This window comes from Episyrphus balteatus, chromosome 1 (assembly GCF_945859705.1).
Source record: "Episyrphus balteatus chromosome 1, idEpiBalt1.1, whole genome shotgun sequence".
NCBI classification, from domain to species: Eukaryota; Metazoa; Arthropoda; class Insecta; order Diptera; family Syrphidae; genus Episyrphus; species Episyrphus balteatus.
In genome coordinates, this window is record NC_079134.1 from 166,988,919 (window position 1) to 167,014,461 (window position 25,543).

General features: G+C 31.1%; 1 protein-coding gene across 4 annotated transcripts in view; it reads left to right on the top strand.

Annotated features, from left to right (window-relative positions):
* Window positions 1–1,049: 1,049 nt before the first annotated feature.
* Window positions 1,050–25,543, top strand: part of LOC129920544 (UDP-glucosyltransferase 2-like) — a 38,749-nt gene continuing 14,255 nt past the window's right edge. For 2 of the 4 annotated variants that reach the window (XM_056001867.1, XM_056001885.1), the window contains exon 1: window positions 1,744–2,656. In XM_056001867.1, coding sequence (XP_055857842.1) covers window positions 1,965–2,656 — 692 coding nt within the window. In that variant the 5' untranslated portion in view covers window positions 1,744–1,964. The other 2 variants (XM_056001904.1, XM_056001871.1) reach the window with 2 other exon arrangements.

Below are 25,543 nucleotides of genomic sequence, written 5' to 3' on the forward strand. Positions count from 1 at the left end.
TAAAAAAACTAATTTTTTATAAATAATTTTTTGGAAAAAAAGTTTTAAAATAAAATTGGTATGCCATTTTGTAGAAATCACTAATCAACATCAAAAAACAAAATTTCAAAAAAATTCAATGTCCCGTTTTCGAAAATTTGATTTTTCAAACAAAAATTTTCAAATTTTTTTTAAAAATCCAAAAATTATTTTTTTGGAAATTTTATTTTTGGTTTATATTTTAATTATATAAATGTTTTTTCACAAAAAGTTTCGTTGAAATCAAAAAAGCAGTTTCGGAAATAATCGGATTTGAAAAAAACCGTTCTATGGCAGGTACCGTTAATAATCATTTTCAAAAAAAAATTTTTTCATTGAAAGATAGACCTTTGCTAAAAACTAACAATTGAATTTTTTAAACAAAATCGTTGGAGCCGTTTTCGAGATATTTCAATTTTACCTAAATCGGTATATGACAAGTACCGTTATTTTTGGTCCAAAAAAATTAATTCCAAAAACCCCTCTGGAGAGTCGCCAAATAACGCTACATACCGAGTTTGACATTAACCGGTCCATTCGTTTAGGCTGTAGCTCCTTATACAGACAGACAGACAGACAGACTGACAGACTGACAGACAGACGGACTTCCGGGACCCACTTTTTTGGTATTGTCTACCATCGTAATGTCATGGAAAAATGTTATCTCAACTTTTTTTTTTTTGTACGAATGCATAACTTGATATATAGTACCTATATCGCAAGTAAAAAACCTGCATGATAATAATTTTCGATAATTGTATTGCCTACTACGTCAATATTAATTTAAATATATTTTAATCAATAAAGTACTTAGCTTATCATCAATTAACCTGTTTTCTGGAATAATAAAACTAAGTAAAACAAAGATAAATAAACATAACCACCACTTGTCATATTCAGTTCATTTGCTTATCAAAATTGTCATTATCGATAACGATAATATCAGAAAATTTATTGTTAAGTGATAAAACAATAGTTTATTATCAGCTTATCTAAATTTTGAGTCAGTCTACAATCAGTAGCAGTGCCGACAATGTCCAAGCATTTTGCATTACAATTTATAATAATTTTCTCAACACTTATTCGGCTAAATAATTCAGCAAATGTTTTGTGTATGTTTACAAGTCCGGTTAAAAATCAGATTTACATATTTATGGGAGTAGCCAATACACTAATCGAACGTGGTCATAATGTTACAATTGTAACAATTATTCCAATTCCCAATGAATTGATAAAAAGTGAAAAACCATTTCGTCATATATTTTTGAAAACACCACCAGAATCTATAAGGACTTTGAATAATCAAATGATGGAATTGGATGAATTCGCTTCAAAATTCAAGATTATAAGAAATATTATTCTTATATTTAATTTATTTCCAAGGATTCAAGAAAATGCATTGAAAACGGTCATTTTTCAGGAATTTCTCAAAGAGGATAATCATTTTGATTTAATGGTTTTGGGATATTTTCATAATGATTTTATTGTGGGTGTGGCTGCAAGGTATCGGTGTGCTATTGCTGTTGTTAGCTTAGCAGCACCTTATGGTGCAATTAATCGAATGGTTGGTAATCCAGCTGAAACATCCTACGTGCAAATACCATTTTTTGGAAAAAGTCAACCAATGAGTTTTTTGGAAAGGACGAATAATGTCCTTTGGTCAGGATTGGAGCCGTTGTTGGAGATCTATGTGAATTATCAAATGGAACAAAGTTATAGGTAAGATTTGTTAAGCTTCATGTCGGAAAATGGCCCTAAATTATTGTTAATTTTAATTTAAACCAAAAAAAAAAAAAACATTGATAAAAATTTTTACTAATTTATTGAAAACACTAAAGATAATTTTATCTTATCTTGTATCTTGAAACCAACACATTTACAAGTTGAACCACAATCTACGAAATAATTATTATGCTATTAGTAAGCAATCGGTCGCTAGCTAAACCATGTCGGAACGTTTTTCATTTTTGCTGAGTCAAATTTTCATTCTAATGTGTCTTTTTCAAGTGAATCATTCAGCAAATGTTTTGTGTATGTTTACATCGCCACATATAACAAATTTAAAAATCTTCATGGCAGTGGCAAATACACTTATCGAAAGAGATCATAATCTCACAATTGTAACGACCATTCCCATTCCCATTGGTTTTATTCCGAAAAAGAATTTCCGACATATTTTCTTAGAAATCCCATTTGAAAGCGCAAGGGTCTTCACAGATGTTAACACGCAATTGGCAATTGATCCACTATCAAAAACTAATGATTTTAAGAGTTTTTTTCAAACTGTTCATATTTCAACTCGAATTCAACGGAATGCATTAATGCAGAGTGAATTTAAAGAATTCTTTGCGGAGGAGAATAAATTTGATTTAATGATACTTGGATATTTGTTAAATGACTTTATGGTTGGTGTTGCACCAAGATATGACTGTCCAATTGCAATTATAAGTTTAAGTGGACCATTTGGTGCAATAGGTGAATGGATTGGAAATCCATCAGCAATATCTTATGTGCAAGTGCCATTTGTTGGAAAGAGTCAACCAATGAGTTTTATTGAGAGGTTTCAAAATTTGATGTTGCATGCTTTTGAACCAGTGGTGCAGGCTTATTCAAATCAGATTATGGACGATATTTACAGGTAAATTTATTATTTTTGAAGTTATACTTCTTATGGGAGGGTGGGTATGAAAATTTACTTTTTGACAAGAATGTCAAAGGGATTATGACGCGATCACCCTGGGTAGCAGGGCTGTCGTTTCACCTTTAGAGTACGCAGTACTTTAGTATTTAAAAATGCAGTACGCCACAGTACGGCAAACATAAAACACACAACACGTAGCAAGTTACATGTTTCATGTGGCAAGTTGCATGTGGCAAGTTGTATGTGGCAAGTTGCATGTGGCAAGTTGTATGTGGCAAGTTGCGTGTGGCAAGTTGCATGTGGCAAATTGCGTGTGGCAAGTTGCATGTGGCAAGTTGCCAGGGTTGCAAAAAGCTAACATTTCAGCTCAGCTCACAGCTCAGCTCAAATTTGAGCTAGGTACCATAGCTTAGCTCATTTGAGCTGAGCTGAAAGTGAGCTGAGCTGAAAGTGAGCGCCCCAACTTCCAACGCCTATATCTCGGAATTTTGAAAAATATGAAAAAAATTTTTTTGATGCCAAAAGGTAGCGGGGACTCTAACCTACATTTGGGTACAACTTCCATCCCTGTAGGTACACGCGTTCTCAAACCAGGAGAACTTAAAGGTAAAAAAAAAGTTAAGCCCGATTCTGAAAAAATAGGCATGATGTGGCGGTTTAACATGCAAGGCGATTTTTTAAAAATCTGATAATGTGCAAAGCGTAGGCCCATGACACAAGCTATCATTTGGCATCACTCCCAAAAATTGCTCTCAGGCGGCTTAGCTTCCAGGAGCGTTCAAAGATTCGGGGATTTTTCGAAAAAAAAATTTACCCCAACCTTCAAACACGATTTTCTCGGAATTTTGAAAAAAATCGAAAAACCGGATTATACCACTTTCGGGTAGCTGAGAATATAAGCTTTCATATGGCACCACTCCCCTGTCTCTAGATCAAAGCCTTCCAACGCCTATATCTCGGAATTTTGAAAAAAATGAAAAAAAAATTTTTGATGCCAAAAGGTAGCGGGGACTCTAACCTACATTTGGGTACAACTTCCATCCCTGTAGGTACACGCGTTCTCAAACCAGGAGAACTTAAAGGTAAAAAAAAAGTTAAGCCCGATTCTGAAAAAATAGGCATGATGTGGCGGTTTAACATGCAAGGCGATTTTTTAAAAATCTGATAATGTGCAAAGCGTAGGCCCATGACACAAGCTATCATTTGGCATCACTCCCAAAAATTGCTCTCAAGCGGCTTAGCTTCCAGGAGCGTTCAAAGATTCGGGGATTTTTCGAAAAAAAAATTTACCCCAACTTTCTAACGCGATTTTCTCGGAATTTTGAAAAAAGTCGTAAAACCGGATTGTACCTGATTTTTTTTATGATTAAAAAAGAAATATTTTACTAAAAAAATAGAAATATATTTACTATTAACCCTAGAAAGATAATCTACGTCTGTAAGACGTATGGCGTGTAAAGAACTGTTTTATCTAATTCAATTCAAATTTCTGGGTTTTTGTTAAATTGATTTGATTTATTATATCACTTCTTTAAAATAATCTAAGTAATGAGTTAAATAAATATGACAAAAAGTGTTAACATAAGACCAAAAATCTTTTTTAGAATCATACGTCTCTGAGACGTATATTATGATTATCTTTCTAGGGTTAAAAAAACCAAGAGAAAGATCACGAAAAATTATCTGTTTTATATATAAAAATATCCATGTGTTAAAATAATTCCATTAATAACTAGAACCAAACATCTTAAGCTATGGTGTTATATAAAAGTTTAAAATATCTTCAAATTTCATTATACTTTCCAAATAAAAATCAATGTATCCTCTCACCCATCACAGCTCAGCTCAGCTCACTTTACTTTAGCTCACCCAACAGCTCAGCTAGCTCAAAATTTGAGCTGAGCTGTGAGCTGAGCTCAGCTCACTTTTGAGCTTTGTAGCAACCCTGCAAGTTCCATATTGCTACTACTAGTGCTGAAGCACACACAATTCTCATAAAATAACCATATCGCACATTTTATGCTCAATTCATTTAGTTTCAGCGTATACCGTACGTTCTGAACCGCACAACATGTGTAAATTTCACAGAATAAATTGAAAACTACATGGACGCAAGGAGGATGAAAGAATTAATTTATTGTTCACTTGATAAAAATGTAAAAAAACGATGTGTGGATTAATTAATTTAATAATAGAAATTAAAAATATCAAATGAAATTCATTTACATATACTGAATGAGAAGTATAACTTCAGTCGCGTGTACATGTGTAGCTAGAGTGACCGCAACTCCCATAGAAAAAAATTTTTGTCGAATTTTTTTCGGGGGAACCCCATAAAATGTTCCGCCTTTGCAGATTTTTAGATAGCCAAAATTTCAGCTCGATTGGATAAGTCTAAATGGTGCCGACACTCGCTCAAAGTATCAAAAATCTCTGTTTTTTCACTGTTTTTCGAAGAAAATTAGCTCTAGCTCCCAAACAGATCGGGTTATTTTCACTTTTTATATATTAAATGAAATGTAGTGTTATTACACATAATTCAGATTCAAAATTTGTTTAGTTTTACAAAAAAAAAAAATATTGTCATCAATTTAAATTTTCAGTACTTACCTCAAAAAGAGCTGAAGTGCAAACTCGATTTAAAATAAAACTTTCTATGTTATAGATTGATGTTACCTATCTAATTGAAATGCTTCTCGTATTATATATAATAATATATAATAATTTTATCAATTATAGAAGCACAGAGTAAAATTGACTGAAAAAAAAACAAAACAAAAAGGGCACCCAGTGGGGGTTGAACCTGCTATGCCTGGATTGATAGGCGAGCGCTTTAACATCGGGCTAACTCAATGTTGACAATTGTCGTGACAAACTAAAACAAATCTTAAGATATTCAACGAAGTGTTATGGAATTTTCAGGATTTAAGCTTTTAATAGAAAAAAAATTAAATTTTAGAGAAATAATTTTTCTGTTTATTTACGTTTTTTTTTATAGAAAAAAAATAATATGCAGTTGTAAAATACATATTTGTTGTTTTTTTTATGAAGTTTAAGCTTCACGAGTCGTTTCGTTGGTAGTTCAATAATTTTATTAAGATAAACTCTCGCTTTTTGCTAATTTTCCTTTGTATATAAAATAAATTAACTTAAAATAAAATGTGAGTATTAATTCTGTTGCGTTTTTGTTTTAAGATTAAAAGAAGTTTTAAGAATTGTTAGTGTTTTCCAGATATATTTTGTGTTCGTTGATATGGCATTGGCAGCAAACACCCGAGAAAAAATTTTTCTTGTAGGCTATCCGTCTCATCAAATTACAGGGTGTAAATTACCCTCAAATCGTCAAGTTTTGTCAACACTATTTTTTAATTTGCGAATTGTAAAATTTAATTTAAAGGAATCTGCAAGACTTGTCATTCGAGAGGTACTTATTTTTTGGGAAAAAGCCAGAATTCAAACAAAATATGAAAAAGATGCCATTGTTAAATTAGAAAAACTTTACAATGAGTGGAGAAATCACCAACGAAATAAAAACAAAACGCTTGAAAGCACCAAAAATAAAATAAAAGAATTTGCGTTGAAAATGGACGATCTCTTTGATATAGCACATCGAGATGCCTTGACCATTACATATCTGCGTTTTCATCGTAAAAATTTACTGCAAGGCTTGGTTTAATGCCCCAAGAGCTTATCTGGCTCCTAAACAAGATCTTGATCCTTTGCGTGATTTCATTGAATACCGCAAGATAGACAAAGACATTTCAGAGAAGGCTCTTGCTAAATTCTCAAACCATTTATGGTATTTGAGTTCAGAGCTGGTAGGTCTGGCGTTCTTTGACCCAACTTTACCAGATGGCGAAAAATCAGAAATGGCCAACATAATTTTAAAAAACAGCGAAACAGAAACCAACAGAATAGTAAATCCAAAGCTACATCCACATGAAATTGAACAATTTGTCACAGCAGGGTTAAAAAATATTGTGAACAAAGAAACATTGAACTTTTTCGGCCGATTGAAAATAGACACAAGTTTTCTCAAAGAACCCCCATTTTAAAGAAGGCTTTAAGAAAGTGAAAACACTTAAAGTCGTAAATGACATGGCAGAAAGAGGAGTCAAGTTAATAACCGATTTTAATAATCTTTTAACTAAAGATGAGGAACAAAAACAATATGTACTTCAGGTAGTCAGTGAGTGCCGAAAATTATATCCTGATGCTTCCAAAACTACTTTAAGTAAGTCACTTGATTAAATTTTTTAGTATTTACTTCAATAATTATGTATAAGAAATTAAACACGATGTTAAGTATTTTGTTTTTTAGAAATCTGTTAAATGTTTCGATTTTTTTTAAATAAAACAGTAAAAAAACAGTTTCATTTTAAATCGAGTTTGCACTTCAGCTCTTTTTGAGGTAAGTACTGAAAATTTAAATTGATGACAATATTTTTTTTTTTTGTAAAACTAAACAAATTTTGAATCTGAATTATGTGTAATAACACTACCTTTCATTTAATATATAAAAAGTGAAAATAACCCCATCTGTTTGGGAGCTAGAGCTAATTTTCTTCGAAAAACAGTGAAAAAACAGAGATTTTTGATACTTTGAGCGAGTGTCGGCACCATTTAGACTTATCCAATCGAGCTTAAATTTTGGCTATCTAAAAATCTGCAAAGGCGGAACATTTTATGGGGTTCCCCCGACCAAATTTCGAAAATCGATTTCTTGCGGACACTCTAATGTGTACACACACTCTTTTTTTTTCACTTTTAAAGCCTTAATTAACAAATATTTCAACATGGGCAATGCATTATCAAACTAACATAGAATGTGACTTCTGTAAAAGAATCTGTAAGCTGTTCCAGAAGCTTTCTATATTCAATTTTGGTAAAGTTATATACATTTTAGCTCAAATAAAAAGGTTAAAAAAGGTTTTAAAGATTTTAAAAGTCTTGTAGAAAATGTTGCCAAGTAAATTTTTCTTATTCAAATATCAAAAATATCTTTTGGGTATGTTTTTACATACCCACATTTTATAAAATTTTCGAACAAACTAAAGAAAAGGTGATTTATTTTTACTTGCTCTATAGGGCAAGTATTGGTGTCGTGTCGAAAAAAAAAAATTGAGGTTTTAATCAAAACCAACATTACGATGATGGAGAAGTGGGTCTCGCAATTCCGTTCGTGCGTCTGTGCGTCCATCTGTACACATTTCCACAGCCTAAACGGGTGGATGGTTTTTCTTCAAATTTGGTACAGATGATTTTTATGGGATTCTGAACGTTGATTTTTTTTTTGTTTTTTTATATCTCGTTTAGAACGTATACCTCCCATACAAAAAAAATACGATATTACGAATTTCACGAAAACGGCTCCAACGATTTTGATTAAACTTTTTATACGTAATATTTAAAGCAGTGGCAATAAAACTGCATTTTTATTTACAAAAAAAAATTTTTTATTAAACAAAATTTTGCCCTAAATGTCGGCTCTTCCCCAATATCAATTTTTTTTTTTAATTTAGATCCAGCTTTTAAAATCTACAAGTAGACTAACATAAAAGTGCTTTGAACAGCAAGAGCAAGTACGTGCGACCCCAGTCGTGCATTTTATTTTTTTTTTTGAAGTGAAAACTTCTTTAGTATCGTAATGATTTGAAACAAGATGAAACGAAAAAGCGACACGAAAAATCAATTGATTATAACTTTTTTGTTTTAATATGTAGATAGATGAATGAAATTGTTACTGTAGATAGGTAATTAAATAAACTATTATTGTGCAAAATTTCAATTAATTTCATATTCAATATCCTGAGATAATGGTAAAAAGATGTTGTTTTTCTAAACACGTTATATCTTTTGATCTAGGACAAATGACAAAAAAAAAAAAATTGTTACACTCATGAAACTTGGCAAAAAGTTTGCTTTTGGGATAAGAACCAAGGACAAAAAAGTCTATAAAAAAAAGTTGGGTGAAAGGGTGTTTTTTCGCGGACAAGAGGGAGGGGGAGAAGGTCAAAAATATACTGAAAAAAATTGTTAGTCGAATATCATCATATGACACATGTTTTCAAGGTATTTTTTGATGCTGAATCTAATGACATAAAAATAAAGTCAATACGATTGCTTTATGAAAAGTTATTGCCGATTAAAAAAGAGTGTGTGTACACATGTACACTCGACTGAAGTTATACTTCTCATTCAGTATACATATATAAATGAATTTCATTTGATTTTTTTAATTTCTATTATTAAATTAATTAATCCACACTTCGTTTTTTACATTTTTATCAAGTGAACAATAAATTAATTCTTTCATCCTCCTTGCGTCCATGTAGTTTTCAATTTAATCTGTGAACTTTACTCATGTTGTGCGGTTCAGAACGTACTATATATGGTTAACGAAAGTAAATGATTGCGCATAAAATGTGCGATATGGTAATTTTATGAGAATTGTGTGTGCTTCAGCACTAGTAGTAGCAATATGGAACTTGCAGGGTTGCTACAAAGCTCAAAAGTGAGCTGAGCTCAGCTCGCAGCTCAGCTCAAATTTTGAGCTAGCTCACTTTTGAGATATCTACCATAGCTCAGCTCATTTGAGCTGAGCTGAAAGTGAGCTGAGCTGATGGTTGAGCTGAGCTGTTGGGTGAGCTAAGGTAAAGTGAGCTGAGCTGAGCTGTGATGGGTGAGAGGATACATTGATTTTTATTTGGAAAGTATAATGAAATTTGAAGATATTTTAAACTTTTATATAACACCATAGCTTAAGATGTTTGGTTCTAGTTATTAATGGAATTATTTTAACACATAGATATTTTTATAAATAAGACAGATAATTTTTCGTGATCTTTTCTCTTGGTGTTTTTGATAGTAAATATATTTCTATTTTTTTTAGTAAAATATTTCTTTTTTTATCATAAAAAACAATTCCGGTACAATCCGGTTTTTCGACTTTTTTCAAAATTCCGAGAAAATCGCGTTTGAAAGTTGGGGTAAATTTTTTTTTCGAAAAATCCCCGAATCTTTAAACGCTCCTGGAAGCTAAACCACTTTAGAGCAATTTTTGGGAGTGATGCCAAATGATAGCTTGTGTCATGGGCCTACGCTTTGCACATTGTCAGATTTTTAAAAAATCGCCTTCCATGTCAAACCGCCACATCATGCCTATTTTTTCAGAATCGTGCCTATTTTTTTTTACTTTTAAGTTCTCCCGGTTTGAGAATGCGTGGACCTACAGGAATGGGAGTTGTACCCAAATGTAGGTTAGAGTCCCCGCTATATTTTGGCATCAAAAATTTTATTTTCATTTTCTTCAAAATTCCGCGATATAGGCGTTGGAACGCTTTGATCTAGAGACAGGGGAGTGGTGCCATATGAAAGCTTATATTCTCAGCTACTCGATTGTGGTATAATCCGGTTTTTTCGATTTTTTTCAAAATTTCGAGAAAATCGCGTTTGAAAGTTGGGGTAAAATTTTTTTTTCGAAAAATCCCCGAATCTTTGAATGCTCCTGGAAGCTAAACCGCTTGAGAGCAATTTTTGGGAGTGATACCCAATGATAGCTTGTGTCATGGGCCTACGCTTTGCACATTCTCAGATTTTTAAAAAATCATCTTCCATGTTAAACCGCCACATCATACCTATTTTTTCAGAATCGGACTTAACTTTTTTTTTACCTTTAAGTTCAAACGGTTTGAGAACGCGGGGACCTACAGGAATGGGAGTTGTACCCAAATGTAGGTTAGAGTCCCCGCTATCTTTTGGCATCAAAAATTTTATTTTCATTTTCTTCAAAATTCCGCGATATAGGCGTTGGAACGCTTTGATCTAGAGACAGGGGAGTGGTGCCATATGAAAGCTTATATTCTCAGCTAGCCGATAGTGGTATAATCCGGTTTTTCGAATTTTTTCAAAATTCCGAGAAAATCGCGTTTGAAAGTTGGGGTAAAATTTTTTTTCGAAAAATCCCCGAATCTTTGAACGGTCCTGGAAGCTAAACCGCTTGAGAGCAATTTTTGGGAGTGATGCCAAATGATAGCTTGTGTCATGGGCCTACGCTTTGCACATTTTCAGATTTTTAAAAAATCGCCTTCCATGTTAAACCGCCACATCATGCCTATTTTTTCAGAATCGTGCCTATTTTTTTTTTTACTTTTAAGTTCTCCCGGTTTGAGAGCGCGTGGACCTACAGGGATGGGAATTGTACCCAAATGTAGGTTAAAGTCCCCGCTACCTTTTGGCATCAAAAAATTTTATTTTCATTTTCTTCAAAATTCCGCGTTGGAACGCTTTGATCTAGAGACAGGGGAGTGGTGCCATATGAAAGCTTATATTCTCAGCTAGCCGATAGTGGTATAATCCGGTTTTTCGATTTTTTTCAAAATTCCGAGAAAATCGCGTTTGAAAGTTGGGGTAAAATTTTTTTTCGAAAAATCCCCGAATCTTTGAATGCTCCTGGAAGCTAAACCGCTTGAGAGCAATTTTTGGGAGTGATACCCAATGATAGCTTGTGTCATGGGCCTACGCTTTGCACATTCTCAGATTTTTAAAAAATCATCTTCCATGTTAAACCGCCACATCATACCTATTTTTTCAGAATCGGGCTTAACTTTTTTTTTACCTTTAAGTTCACCCGGTTTAAGAACGCGTGCACCTACAGGGATGGGAGTTGTACCCAAATGTAGGTTAGAGTCCTCGCTACCTTTTGGCATCAAAAAATTTTTTTTCATTTTTTTCAAAATTCCGAGATATAGGCGTTGGAAGTTGGGGCGCTCACTTTCAGCTCAGCTCACTTTCAGCTCAGCTCAAATGAGCTAAGCTAGCTCATTCAAATTTGAGCTGAGCTGTGAGCTGAGCTGAAATGTGAGCTTTTTGCAACCCTGGCAACTTGCCACATGGAAATTACCACATGCAACTTGCCACACGCAACTTGCCACATGCAACTTGCCACACGCAACTTGCCACATACAACTTGCCACATGCAACTTGCCACATGAAACATGTAACTTGCAACATGTTGTGTGTTTTATGTTTGCCGTACTGCGGCGTACTGCATTTTTAAATACTAAAGTACTGCCTACTCTAAAGGTGAAACGACAGCCCTGCTACCCAGGGTGATCGCGTCATAATCCCTTTGACATTCTTGTCAAAAAGTAAATTTTCATACCCACCCTCCCATAAGAAGTATAACTTCAAAAACAAGGGTGCTTGTTTTTTGACTTCAACAGGTAAAATATTACCAAAATCAATGTGAAAAACATGCTACACTGATGAAATTAGGGATGAAGGTTTTAGATAATGCAGGGACGAAGGTTTCATAAAAATTTTAAAATTATTTTTGGTGAAAGGGTGTTTTTTTTTATAGGTTAAATTGTGTGTGAGAAAGGTACATATCATAGCAGCTAACTTAAACTTTATTAATTTTTAAAACTTGGTGAAAAAGCTTTGATTGGTATATGAATTAAGAATCTATAAAAAGTACAAAATTATCTTGAGTGAAAGGGTATTTTTTTTTTTGAAGTTTTACTTCTTTTCCGGCGGTGGACTGTGAAAATTTACTTTTTGACAAGAACTGTCAAAAGGATTAGCAAGTAGCGCCACCTAGCTCTATTACAAGTACCAATCTTAAATAACTTAGCAGCTACATGGGCATAATTATTGCGCACATTATAATAATTAATGTTCACACGGTAGAAAGTGAATTTCTGGCCAAAAGTCCAGTATACAAATCGCGCTTTACTAAATTTTATCTCTACAATTGTAAATCGGAAATGCAAACAATTTAAAGATGATAATTTCGTTCAATTTTCTCAATTATATTTAACAATTAGATATTTCCTTATTTTTTAAATGAATTCAAAATTTGTTTAAGTTTGTGCTATTTGGTGTGCTTTTTTGTTTTTCTATATAGAGTTTTGCTCAAAAAAACGAAATCGAGACATTTGAAATCAAGACAATTTACGCATTAAAAACAACAACAACAACAACAACTTTAATTGTATAAATATTTGAAAAATCCAGATCATTATCCAGATTTTACTATTAGGTGTGTTTTTTTGTTTATCTATATAGATTTTGTGCAAAAAAACGACATCGAGATTTTTGAAATCAAAACAATTTACGTGTTAAAAACAACAAAAACTTTATCTGTATAGATTTTTGAAAAATCCAGATAAATATCCAGATTTTACTTTCTCTCGATAAAAACAGTAGTGCCAAGGTAGTTTAATTGTTGTGTTCATACAGAAATATCTGAAAATATTAACAAAAAAAAAAGCGGAGAAAACGAGGTTTGAAAAAAACTCTCATAGAAAAAAATAATCAAAAATTTGTTTGACATGGTTGCATTGAAATGTTAATATCTCGAGATATACGCAATGCACTTTTCAGATAAAAGTCTTAAATGGATCCTGATAAGATTGTTGAACAGATATGTATGTTAAATTACCAAAGTTTTTTCGAAAAATTAGAAATAATAATAAAAAAGTTTTCACATTTGATTTTTTAAAAATCGAAAAAAATTCAATATAGCTACCTTCAAACGCTTATAACACAAGAACGACGCAACTAATGTTAATGGTCATGGTCTTAAAATGTAGCTAAGAATATACAGATAATTTTTGGTTTTTTGTGAAAAAAAAATTTTTTTGAATCCAACATGGATGCCATGGCGATATGAAAATTTTTGTTTGCATCCAACATGGATGTAATGGCCTTCCCACTTCGGAGTTAAAGTAAAAAAAAAACAAAAGCAACATTTTTGACAGACAGCTGCCAAAGTATATGTACAGTGGTGCCAAATGTTTGCATGGATTTCAAAAATCTCGATGTCGTTTTTTTGCACAAAATCTATACAGATAAACAAAAAAACACAGCTATTATCTCGATGAAAACAGTAGTGCCAAGATACTTTATTTTTTGTTACCAATACCCAACTAAAATTTCAGCTTCGGTTAAGATATTACAAAAGCTACATTTCAGCTTCTTTTAAACTTTAGTAAGGTTGTTGGGCATGGAAAAAGGAGAACGTTATACAAGTTTGAAACTCTTTAAGAAGTTTAAATGAAGCTTTACCGAAGCTGTGAGATTTGACAGATAGCTTCGGAAGAACTTGTATAGCTCTTTAATACATGTCTTATCGAAATTTAAAAAAAAAACAACTACAAAAACAAAAAAGAATTCTTTTTTACTTTCGGCCATCCTAGTATATTCATTAATGAAATCAAAAACTTAATCAGTTCAAATATCAGAAATGTCAAAAAAAAATGTCTGAGCTAAGTTATTCAATGTCAAAACCAAAAAGTGTCCGAGCTAGATTATTCAATATCAAAACCAAAAATCAATTACTAAACTTGGTAATTTCTGTAAAGCTTGTATAAATTCATTAAGCAGGCTTTTCCGACAACAATTTTTTTTTTCGTTTAAGTTTCTTTAACAGTATTTAAACAACTTATTAGAAGTTGTTAAACAAGTTCGAACTTCTATAAGAAATTAAATTCTGAAGCAAGCTCAATACAAGCTGTATAAAAAGTAGTATTAGTAGTAGAGATCTCAATTTATAGAAGCTGTTGTGCTAGTTGGGCCTAGCTCCTCAGATAAACTTTATAAAAATAAATTAATACTTAAATAAAAATCAACATAAATGCAACACAATTCAATTTCTTTTTATTTCTCCTCGTTTTATTTCCACTCCTTTTATATCCTCACTCACCTTTTATTTCTCCTCCACTTGCGTTTGTTGATGACAAACTTTACAGTAGTCTTACAGTGTACTTCTTCCCACACTTATAGGATCGAATACCACTTTCGGCTACTGATGAGAAACTTTACAGGAGTATTTCATTGCACTTCTCATAAGTTTAATAGGAGTGAAAAAGGGGGCCTTTTTGATGATAAACAGGGTTATATGAGTCTTTTAGGTGTGAAATTAGTCATGACGAGAAGCTTCTCACCATCGTTATAACATCGAAATAGTTAGTTGGGTGGCCGTCGGATGTGTGTTCCCATTATCAAAATACTATCCGATCAGACCAAATGGCAGCTAGTCTGTCCGGTAAGTTGGTCAATGTGAACCCCCCTATTATGACATTTTTTTCATAAGTTGTCAAAAAAGAAAATGAGTGCGTTCAGCACATCAAAATCTGTGTGTTTGGGTATGTTTGATTTCCTCATTTTCGATTTCGATTATAAGGCCGTGTGTGAATTGGGTTAAATATTTAACCTCTGTTAAATTTTTGACACTATTGAGGTGAATAAAAAAATTTTCAGTTGTATAGCTTATTGTTTAATATTTTTCTCTGCCTCTTTCTACCATGATACTACTCCTTTTCAATAAAAAAAAAAACATCTGCCAACAAAATTTAACCTGGTCCCAGAGCCCATTAAATTTTTAACAACTTAACATTTTTATTCACCATATTCAAAAATTTAACAGAGGTTAAGTATTTAACCCAATTCAAAATCGGCCTAAATCTTGTTTTGGGTAGATTTAAAGGCTTGGCCACACCGAAGGGTACATGCGGTAGCGGTACGGGTATTTGTATGAAAGAAATTCCACATCTGAACGTTGATGTGTCAGTTTGGAATTTTGTTCATACAAATACCCGTACAGCTACCGCATGTACCCTCCGGTGTGGCCAAGCCTTTATATTTGTATGGTAAATCAAGTGATTTACCCCCCTATTCTGGCAAACCTCACAAGTCACAAAAACCTCACAAGGTGATCATAACTCGATTTTGTAAGAATTTATTTCTCACAAACTTCTTACTAGCAAAAATCCAACTTGTGAGTTGTGACCTCCTTCAGAGCAGATCACAAATTCGAAAGTTTTTGTGACGCGAAAACCTCACAAAATCAAAATCAGCTCACCTTGTGAGGTCCTCATAACTTGTGAGGTTTGCCAGAATAGGGCCATTAGAGGCCGTAGGCAAATCACCCAATTTTTTAAGATTTTTTCGGAAAAATAAATTTTTTAACTCACCACAGCTGTAAACCAAAATCGAAAAAGTGAATACGGTGGCACTACGGTAGGGAAAAATTCCAAGCCGGAACAGTTCCACACGGGAAATTGTATGAAAAAAAAATCCAAACCGGTGATTTACGTCAACGTTCACGTGTGGAAAAATTCCAAGCTGGAACGGCGACGACCGACGTTTACATGAGAAACTTTTCCACACGTGAACTTTGACTTTCTGGTTTGGAATTTTTTCATACAACTACCCGTTCCCGTAGGTACGCATCTCTTTCTGGTGTCGTCATTCCATTACTACTATTTGCCAAAAGAGAAAAGTGCAAATTTACAAAGTCATTTTGTGACAAAATTTTAAACAAAGATGCAAAAAACATAAATTTGGTTTCAAAACCATTTTTATATTTTTCTTTAAACATAAAATGAAAAACAAAATACGCAGAAGTAATTCTTCACGTATGATAACCCTAGACGTTCTTCACGTGTGAACAGGCACAATAATGCACACAAAAATAATGCACATGTAGCTGCTGAGTTATCTACGCTATAGGAAAATGTCATTTTGACTTTTCCAGTAGTGTTTTTTTTTATTTGAATTTTGACATAAGATTCTTGTTTCTTGTAGTTTATTTGAAAGTACACACAAGTTGTTGTTGTTCACTCAAAACCTTCAATATAAATTGATTACATAGGCAGCTTCCCTGCAAGAATGAAAAGCCATACGGGTAATTCCATGAAAAAGTGGACACGAATTTTGAACAAATTATGCAGTCATTTTTACTTTTTTTATTAGAAAATTACTATTTATAAATAGCAACATAAAAATTCAGGGAGTTTAATAATCTTAACTGGTAGACCAGAATGTGTGTCTGTGGCTTGTGTCTTGTGTCGCTGTCAAAGTTAAAAAGTATGAAATTAGTATATTGGTGCCAGAATACGTAGCTGTGGCTGTGGCAAGGAAATTCGCTGTGGTACAAGTCGAGTCGACTTTTACTTCAAGCTACAAGCGGAATGACTTTTGACGTTTCTAATGTGGTTACTCAGTTAAAATTATTTTTTTTTCAAGGCAATTGACATTTTTGTACGCCACATAATTCTGTTCATCTTTTCTACATTTTGAGCGAATTTATTTGACATCTTGTACCACGACGTTTTTCTTTGCTACAAGCGAATTTTCATTCTGTTCAACCAGTAAAGCATTTTTATAGCATAAGCTTGCCAGCAACAGAAGAATTTCACATGAAAATGACGGAAAAACAAGCAAACTGAAAATATGATGTAATAGTGACGATGACAATATCCCCTGGTGAGTGCTAAAATAAGTTAACATTTAAGCAAGCTTCGTTACACACTATTCGATTAAAACAAAACTTGAGTGAAAATGCATCTTTTTTTTACTTTTGGAACCACAAATCGCAGGTAACATGAGTTACCAAAATAATGTAACGTGAGTTACCTAAATATTTAAAAATTTTTCCTTGAAATATTGAAAAAATGTTTGGTTTTGTCACTAATATTAAAAGCTTGTAATTTTGTATGTATGGAATCTTCATTGAAAACAAATTAAGATACTTAATTTCACATAAAAACTTCATACTGTCGGACCCTTAAAATTCGTGTCCGATTTTTGTAACGTGAGTTACCATCAAACTTTTATTTTTCCCAAGTAAATGTTAAAAATAAAGACAATTTTTTTAGTGAATTATAAAAGTAATAGTTATGCTCCATTCATGGATAGTAATTTCGTATCAATTTACATTAAAATTGAAAAAAAAATTATTTATGTGTTGGAAATTTTTGTGAATGTAACGTGAGTTACCATGGAATTGCCCATACACAAACTTCTTCTAAAATCGAATTAAAATCGATCTCATTGCGTTTTACTTGTCGTAAATAATTCGCGAAGTCTGTTGTACTGAACAAAAAATCGATTCTTTTTTAATCTACATAATTATGTGAAATAAGATGTGAAATTTTTGAAGAGCCTAGTCGGCTTTCTTTAATCAGAATGGTATTGTTTTCTATTGCAATATCATTAGTCCTGAACTTATTAGGTAGGGTAGAGTTGCCTATTTTCGGCCGTCTCCAGTTTCCGGCCACCTTTTGGAAAATCGTTATATCTAGGGATTTCATAGGGTTTATTCCAAAATTTTGTTCTTATGCTGTTTTCTTATTTGTTAGAACAGCATACGAGGGAAAATTTGGAATAAACGCCTTCGAAATCACTAGTTATAACGATTTTTCGAAAGGTGGCCGGAAACTGGAGACGGCAGAAAATAGGCAACTCTACCCTATGTTATTAGAAATTAATGAATGTTATTAGAAATAAAATTTGTAGTTTTGCAAAAAAAAAAGTGAGAAGTAAAACTTCAGTCGCGTGTACATGTGTACACACACGTTTTTTTTTTTAAGAAATGATGAAATTCGGAATTAGTACCACAAAAACTGGGAAAAAATTGTTACACCAATAAAAATTGTAAAAAAATGTTTCATTTATAACAGAAACCAAGAGCCTACAAAGTCTATACAAATATTTTAGGTTAAAGGGTGTTTTTTTTGGGAAAATAGGGAAAATCCGCGATAAGTCCAATAAAATCAGTGGTATAAAAGGTACCCTGCCTAAGTTCAATAAATATGTACTCTTTCTCATGGGTATTACGAATAAAAGAAAGCTATACATTTTTTTCATGTGAACAGTTGTTTTTTTTAGGTGTAGAGAAAATATGGGTATATTTGGAAAAGTGTGCAATACTAGAGTATAGTACTAGTGGTACCCTATTGAAATTCAGGAATTATGTTACTTTTGAGATAAGAAACAAGAATCTAAACTGTCTATACAAATAATACGGTTAAAAGGGTGTTTTTTTTTTTTTGAGTGAAAACAAAAATGATGGATCACCCTAATGAAATTTGGTGAAAACGTTGAATTTAGGATAGAAAGCAAGAATAAAGAAAAATTAGGTGAAAGGGTGTTTTTTTTTAGAAGAGACAGTAAAATCTGTAATTGGTCCCAAAAAGCCAATGATTCATTTTATTTTAAGTTTTGATGACAATTATGCCATTTACAAGCAATGAGCAAAATATCAATTTTTACACTTTTGACAAATTAGTTAAAATAATTATGTAAGTATTTTAAAAACAATAATTATATCAGAAAAAAGTTGATAACAAAATAGTGCAAAAACCATATCAAAGTATACCATGGAACATTTTCTTTTTTTATTTTATTAATTTTCCGCAAACACCAGAGGCGCTTAAAAATCTGAATAATTAAAGTTGTAGGTATTTAATTTTGAAAACATATATTTGGGTCTTTAAGAATATTTAACAATTTAATTTTTCAGAAATCCTTTTTTCTAAGCGGTTTTTTTTTGTATTAATATTTTCCTTAAAAATTCATGCTAAAATGTGTGTTTCAAAAATTTTCAAACATTTTTTCATAAAAGTTTTAAGCGAAGAAATATATTTTTGACATTTTCAATTACTTTTAAAACCCTTATTTGGATTTACTCTGCAGTTTGCGGCCACACTTTTCTGATCATTTTTCCTGAACTATGAGTAGAAGAAAAAAACTTCTTATTTTATTTCATAAAATGCATTCAAAACATTTTTTTTGAGACACTCTTCGCCAAATACATCGTCGTCATTGCCGTTTTCAATCCAATGCATTACGTAAAAGTTTACACAGTAAATGCTAAAGAGTATGACAAAACAAAGTTCAAAATTCAGCCATTGTTGATAGATTAATTATGATAGATATATTAATGAAGTTTATACTGTAGATAGGTAATTAAATAAACTATTATTGTGCAAAATTTCAATTAATTTCATATTCAATATCTTGAGATAATGGTAAAAATATGTTTTGTTCTAAACACGTTATATCTTTTGATCTAAAGCACATACAAATTAGATTTAACTTTATTAAGCATGCTGATAATTTTACCTTTCATTTGACATATCACACATAACGGCACGTATTATACAAGTTACACAACCTAAATACCTGTGGAGATCTATTGCCATTGACCAAGCCACCAGTGTAGGAAGTACAGTAATCTAAGTTTGAAATTTCGACATGGTTGGTTAAAAAATTCTTACTTTTGTTGTAGGCATCATAGAAATATGATTAAAGCGTCATATAAAAGGTGAAATAATAAGCTTTCAGATGATATAAAATCTATTATAGATTGTCATTTAAAAAAATTAATTTAATGGTGTTACAAGAAAAAAAAAACGATTTTTTTTTTGCTTTTTTCATAAAAAATCATTGTTTTGAATAAACTATTTTTATACGTTTTGTGCATTGTTAAAATTTAAGAATGGCTTTATTCTTTAGGAAAACTTGTAAGATTTTTATGGCGCAATTTTTTTTTTCAAGACAAATTATTTTTTAAGGTTTCACTTCTACCACGTGTGAATTGCACACATGATTTTTTTTTAACTTATTTTGTTTTTATTATTAATTAAAGAGAACAACCTGTCCCACTGTCCTTCGAACCGTAGTTGAACTATCCTTTTTAATTTCTCAAATTATCGCTAACATTGTCCTTTAAATATTCAGTTGGTTAATATAATCTAAATAAACAAGATTATAAAGACTATCGATAAAAAAAAACCATTGATTTAGTTATTGAAAGCACGAACATAAGAAGACTCTATCTTATCTAGAATTTTGATAACTAAAAGTAAGAGCAAGAGTGTTTCTACGTTTATTTACAAAAGCTAACATTTAGTAAGCAATCGGTTGTTGTTTTTCAAACACATCATGTTGGAACGTCATAAAGTTTATTTTCCTTTGATTTTCGTAATAAGTTGTCTTTTCCAAGTGAATAATTCTGCAAATGTCTTGTGCATGTTTACATCTCCTCTTATTCCAAACTTAAAAATCTACATGGCCGTGGCAAACGCTTTAATTGATAGAGATCATAATGTCACTATTGTAACAACTATTCCAATCCCATCGGACTATATGCCGAGAAAGAATTTTCGTCATGTCCATTTAATAGCCTCGTTCAAAAAGAGGGAAAAGAGGATCAACCAAATTAATTCGGAAATATCAGATGAAGGATTTTTTTATGGTATTTTCGAAAGTGTTTATATTCTAACAACTCTTCAACGTGATGCACTTATGCTGCCTGAATTCAAAGAATTCTTCGAGGAAGATAACAAGTTTCATTTAGTGATTGTCGGATATTTGTTGAATGACTTTATGGTTGGTGTTGCACCAAGATATGATTGCCCAGTTGCAGTTATAAGTTTAAGTGGACCATTTAGTGAATTGGCTGAATGGATTGGAAATCCATCAGCTATATCTTATGTGCAAGTTCCATTTCTTGGCAAAAGTCAACCAATGAATTTTATGGAGAGATTTCAAAATTTAATGATGTACGCTTTAGAACCATTGGTACCTACGAACTTATTCGAATCGTGTTATGGAAAATATTTACAGGTAAATTTTATTGTTTTCAAAATTTAGTTTATTATCAGGATAGAATTGCAATCAATTAAAAGAAATTTGCATTGTCAAACTAAAATTTCACATAATTTTCGCAAAAACGGCAACGCCATATTTCCGTTTCAAGAATATTGTATTTTGTTATATAATGGGTCATATGCATAAAAAATAGTAAATGCTTTTACTTGAAAAATTAAAAAGTATGAACGTTTTTTATCCGCATTTTGTGCATATCAAACCTAGTTTATACTTATTAATTTCATATTGCTAGTATTTACTATTTTTTATGCATACGGGCAAATGTGTTTGGTTTTCTAAAAGAACTCAATTTTTTCTTTCTAAATCCGTTTAAATCTTACATTCCTGTAAGTTCTTATATTGTTTTTAACAAGAAAAAAGTTATATTTTTCTCACAATAGTAAATTATTTAGTATAACAGTCTGACACGGTCACACTTTGATGTATATCGCCGCGATTCACCACTTTCACCAATATAAAACCTGCCAAAATTTTGAAAACTTAAAAAAAGACAAAATTTAGTCATTTAAGAAACCGTTACAGATTTATTTAAAATAAATAACCAAACGCTAAGAAATAATCTCGAAAACTGGTAAAAAGCGGCATTTTCGATTTTCTAACGGGATTATCTCAAAAACCTATAGAAAAGTATATCTTGGTGTCTGTAACAAAAACCTTGTTGACCAGTGTAATTTGGGGGCGGGTCAAAACGGCTTCAAAATTCAGCTTTTTCAAGAAAATTCTGTTTTTTCAAAATTCTGCTGCTGCCGGGGTCAAAATTTTTTTGTCAAAATTCTGCTTTCAAAATTCTGCTTTAAAAAATTCTGCTTTTAAAATTCTGCTTTTCAAAATTCTGTTTTTCAAAATTCTGCTTTTCATAGTTCTGTTTTTCAAAATTCTGCAAAAAATTAAAAAAGGTTTTGGAAAATGTTAAAAAGCGCGCGCTTTTTACCATTTTCCAAACCCTTTTTTAATTTTTTGCAAAATTCTGTAAAATCATCTTCTTGAAAAATTATCTACTTATTTGATAACTTACCTACATAATTTGACATTCTTTGAATGCATATTAATTTTTGTTTTATAAATAAATAAATTAAATAAATATAAATAATTAAAATTTTTGTAATTTATCAAATAAAGATGAATATTCAAAATTTTGAATAAGAAAAGGAATATTTTGTATCAAACAAAATCAATTCCAATAAGTTATAGATTTTATTTGAAAGAAAGTCAGTCTATGCATTTTAAAAAATATTTGCGACACTTAAACAAAAAATTTAGGAAAGTACCAATGTGGAATTACATTAATGAGGTGTATTTTTCTTTAATGCAAAAAGCAGAATTTTGAAAAAGTAGGCACCAAACTTAAATTACATTAATGAGGTGTATTTTTGTTAAGTAAACGCATATGCTATGAAAAAAAAAAGAATTAGCCGAATTTTTTTTTTTTTTTTAAATGCTGGCAGAATTTTGAAAAACAGAATTTAAAAAAAAAAGAATTTTGAAGCCAAAATTTTGACCCGATCCCTTTTTTATATTCTGTCTTTTACTTTCTAGAAGACTGACTTTTTCATAACTCACATCTATGTATATACATATCATTGAAAACAAATTAGAAACGATGAAGAATATTCCTTTTCTTATTCAATTTTGTATTGATTTATTAAAAAATTTTCAATTATCATTTTTCGAAGATATTTATCATTAAAGACCTTTTCTCAATATTTTTAAATTTATTGATTTATCAAAAAAATTAATACATACATATTACAAAAATTGACATAATAAACTACTCGTAAGCAAGTAATCTCAAATAAGCAGCAAATTTTGCGAGATGATGATTTTACGGAATTCTGAAAAAAATTAAAAAAAAGGTTTGGAAAATGTTAAAAAGCACGCGCTTTTTAACATTTCCCAATCCTTTTTTAATTTTTTTCAGAATTTTGTGAAACAGAATTATGAAAAACAGATTTTTAAAACTGAATTTTAAAAAGCAGAACTTTGACCTCGGCAAAATTTTAACCCCAAGCCTAAAAATTTCAAAAGAAAAATGAAGGATTTTGCAATAGATGAGAGCAAAATTTGTCCAGTTTTAGAAATAGATTAAATTTCAGTTGAGTTTTGTAAAATTCATGGGAAATTTTTGTAAAATTGCGTCAAAAAGAACTTGTCAAAAGTCTTCAAATTTTATTTCAATTTATTAAACAAAAAAAGGATCATATACCTACATAATTTTAATAAAACTAATCCATTTTACAAGCTTCAAAAATAAAATTTTTTTGAACTATGTTTTAATTTTGTACTTAACTTACGAGTTACTTTCATACAAACAAAAATATTTTTTTTTTATTTTAACCGATTTTCAAAGGTGCTTCGGTTTTTGAAGCTTCTAATATTCCTTAACCCAGCAAATAAATTAATTTGCACCATTTTTTGTCATACATTGAAAAAAATTCTTCCGAACAAAAAGTTCTGCGAACATGAAATTTAAATTTTGTAATTTAAGAATTATTTTAAAATCTTGTTCATTAGAAAAACTTTATTCGAAAAGAATTTTTTTTAAATTCTTTTTAACGCATGGCAACAATAATACCTACATATTATTTATTTCATTTAAAAAATGTGCAAAACAAAACTTTATGACGGAAGGTCGATGTATGGCGGAGTCTTCAACAACCTGCTTGTTGGTTATAAATAATTCATATAAATAAAATAAAAAACCATCGATAATGCCATTGATATAACTACTGAAATCTCGAATTTTAGTTATAAAGATAAGGTGAATAACAAATATTTAGAAAATCTAACAATTAGTTGGGAATCGCGTCGTTGTTTTCTAACCACTAACATGTCGGAACGCCAAAAAATGTATTTTCCTTTGATTTTTGTAATATGTTGTCTTTTCCAAGTGAATTATTCAGCAAATGTTTTGTGTTTGTTTACATCTCCTCTTATTCCAAATTTAAAAGTTTACATGGGTGTGGCAAAAGCTCCAATTGACAGAGACCATAATCTCACAATTATAACAACTATTCCAATTCCATCGGATTCAATTCCGAAAAAGAATTTTCGTCATATCCTTTTAATGGACCCGTTCAAAAAAAATGCAACAAAGGATCAATCAAATCAATTCGGAAATAACTGACGATGGATTTTTTCATGGTTTCTTCGAAACTGTTGATTATTTAACAAGTATTCAAATAAATGCATTGATGCAGCGTGAGTTTAAAGAATTCTTCGCAGAGGACAATAAATTTGATTTAATGATCCTTGGATATTTGTTGAATGATTTTATGTTTGGCATTGCACCGAGATATAATTGTCCGATTGCTGTTGTAGGTTTAAGTGGACCATTTAGTGAATTGGCTGAATGGATTGGAAATCCTTCAGCTATATCTTATGTGCAAGTTCCATTTCTTGGTAAAAGTTAATCAATGACTTTTATGCAAAGGTTTCGAAATTTAATAATGTATGCTGTTGAACCATGGGCACGAGCTTATTCCAATCGTATTATGGAAAATATTTACAGGTAAATTTAAAGTTTATTTAAAAAAAAGTTACAATTCAGTTATTAGAGCTATTAAAAACAAAAAAAAAAACATAAGAAATACGGTTGATTCTATTAAAATATTAGATAATATTTGAAAATGTTCAGAAAATTTCAGTTTTTAACTAAATTTTCAAACAGATCTTATACATATAAACCAAAAAAAAAAAAAATGGGGTGATTTGAAATCCTATTTCTATGATTTTGAACTACACTAAAAACCAACAACACCAAATATTTGGCTTTAGGTTTAAATTTTATTGAACGACGTGACGTATTTGTTTTTCACTATTTTTACCGACTTCCAAAAAGGAGGAGGTATTCAATTCGTATTCATTTTAAACTAAAACTAAAACTATTTTAAAAACCAAAAAACCCAGTTTTTATCCATGGAAGTCGGTTTTGTTTTTTTTCTAAAAATTATTATCCAAATTTGTTGTACCAAAACTAGATCGAATACGGTAGAGACGTACCAAATATGGTAAGAAATGCTCTTGAATTTACAAAAAATTTACAACTCTGCTTTTAATTTAAAAACAACGACAGCACTTTCAAAATCAAACTTAATCTTTTCTATTAGCCAAAACTTTAAAGCTTATTTTATATAAAAAAAAAAATGAATTTGGGAACGTGTCGTCATTCAAAAATTCTGCATGACCAAAATTCTGATTCTAAATAAAAAGTATGTACTAAATTATTCTGCTTTTCTTTTATTCTGTATCTATTTCAAAATTCTATAAATTAAAAATTTTGTTTTTCAAAATTCTGCAAATCCATTATTCTGCTTTTTGTAATTCTGTAATTCCAAACCTTTACATTTTTATTCATACAAATAAAAAATAACAAAAATCAGAATGATGAAATATACCTAAAGAAGATTCTTGGCTAAATATTAC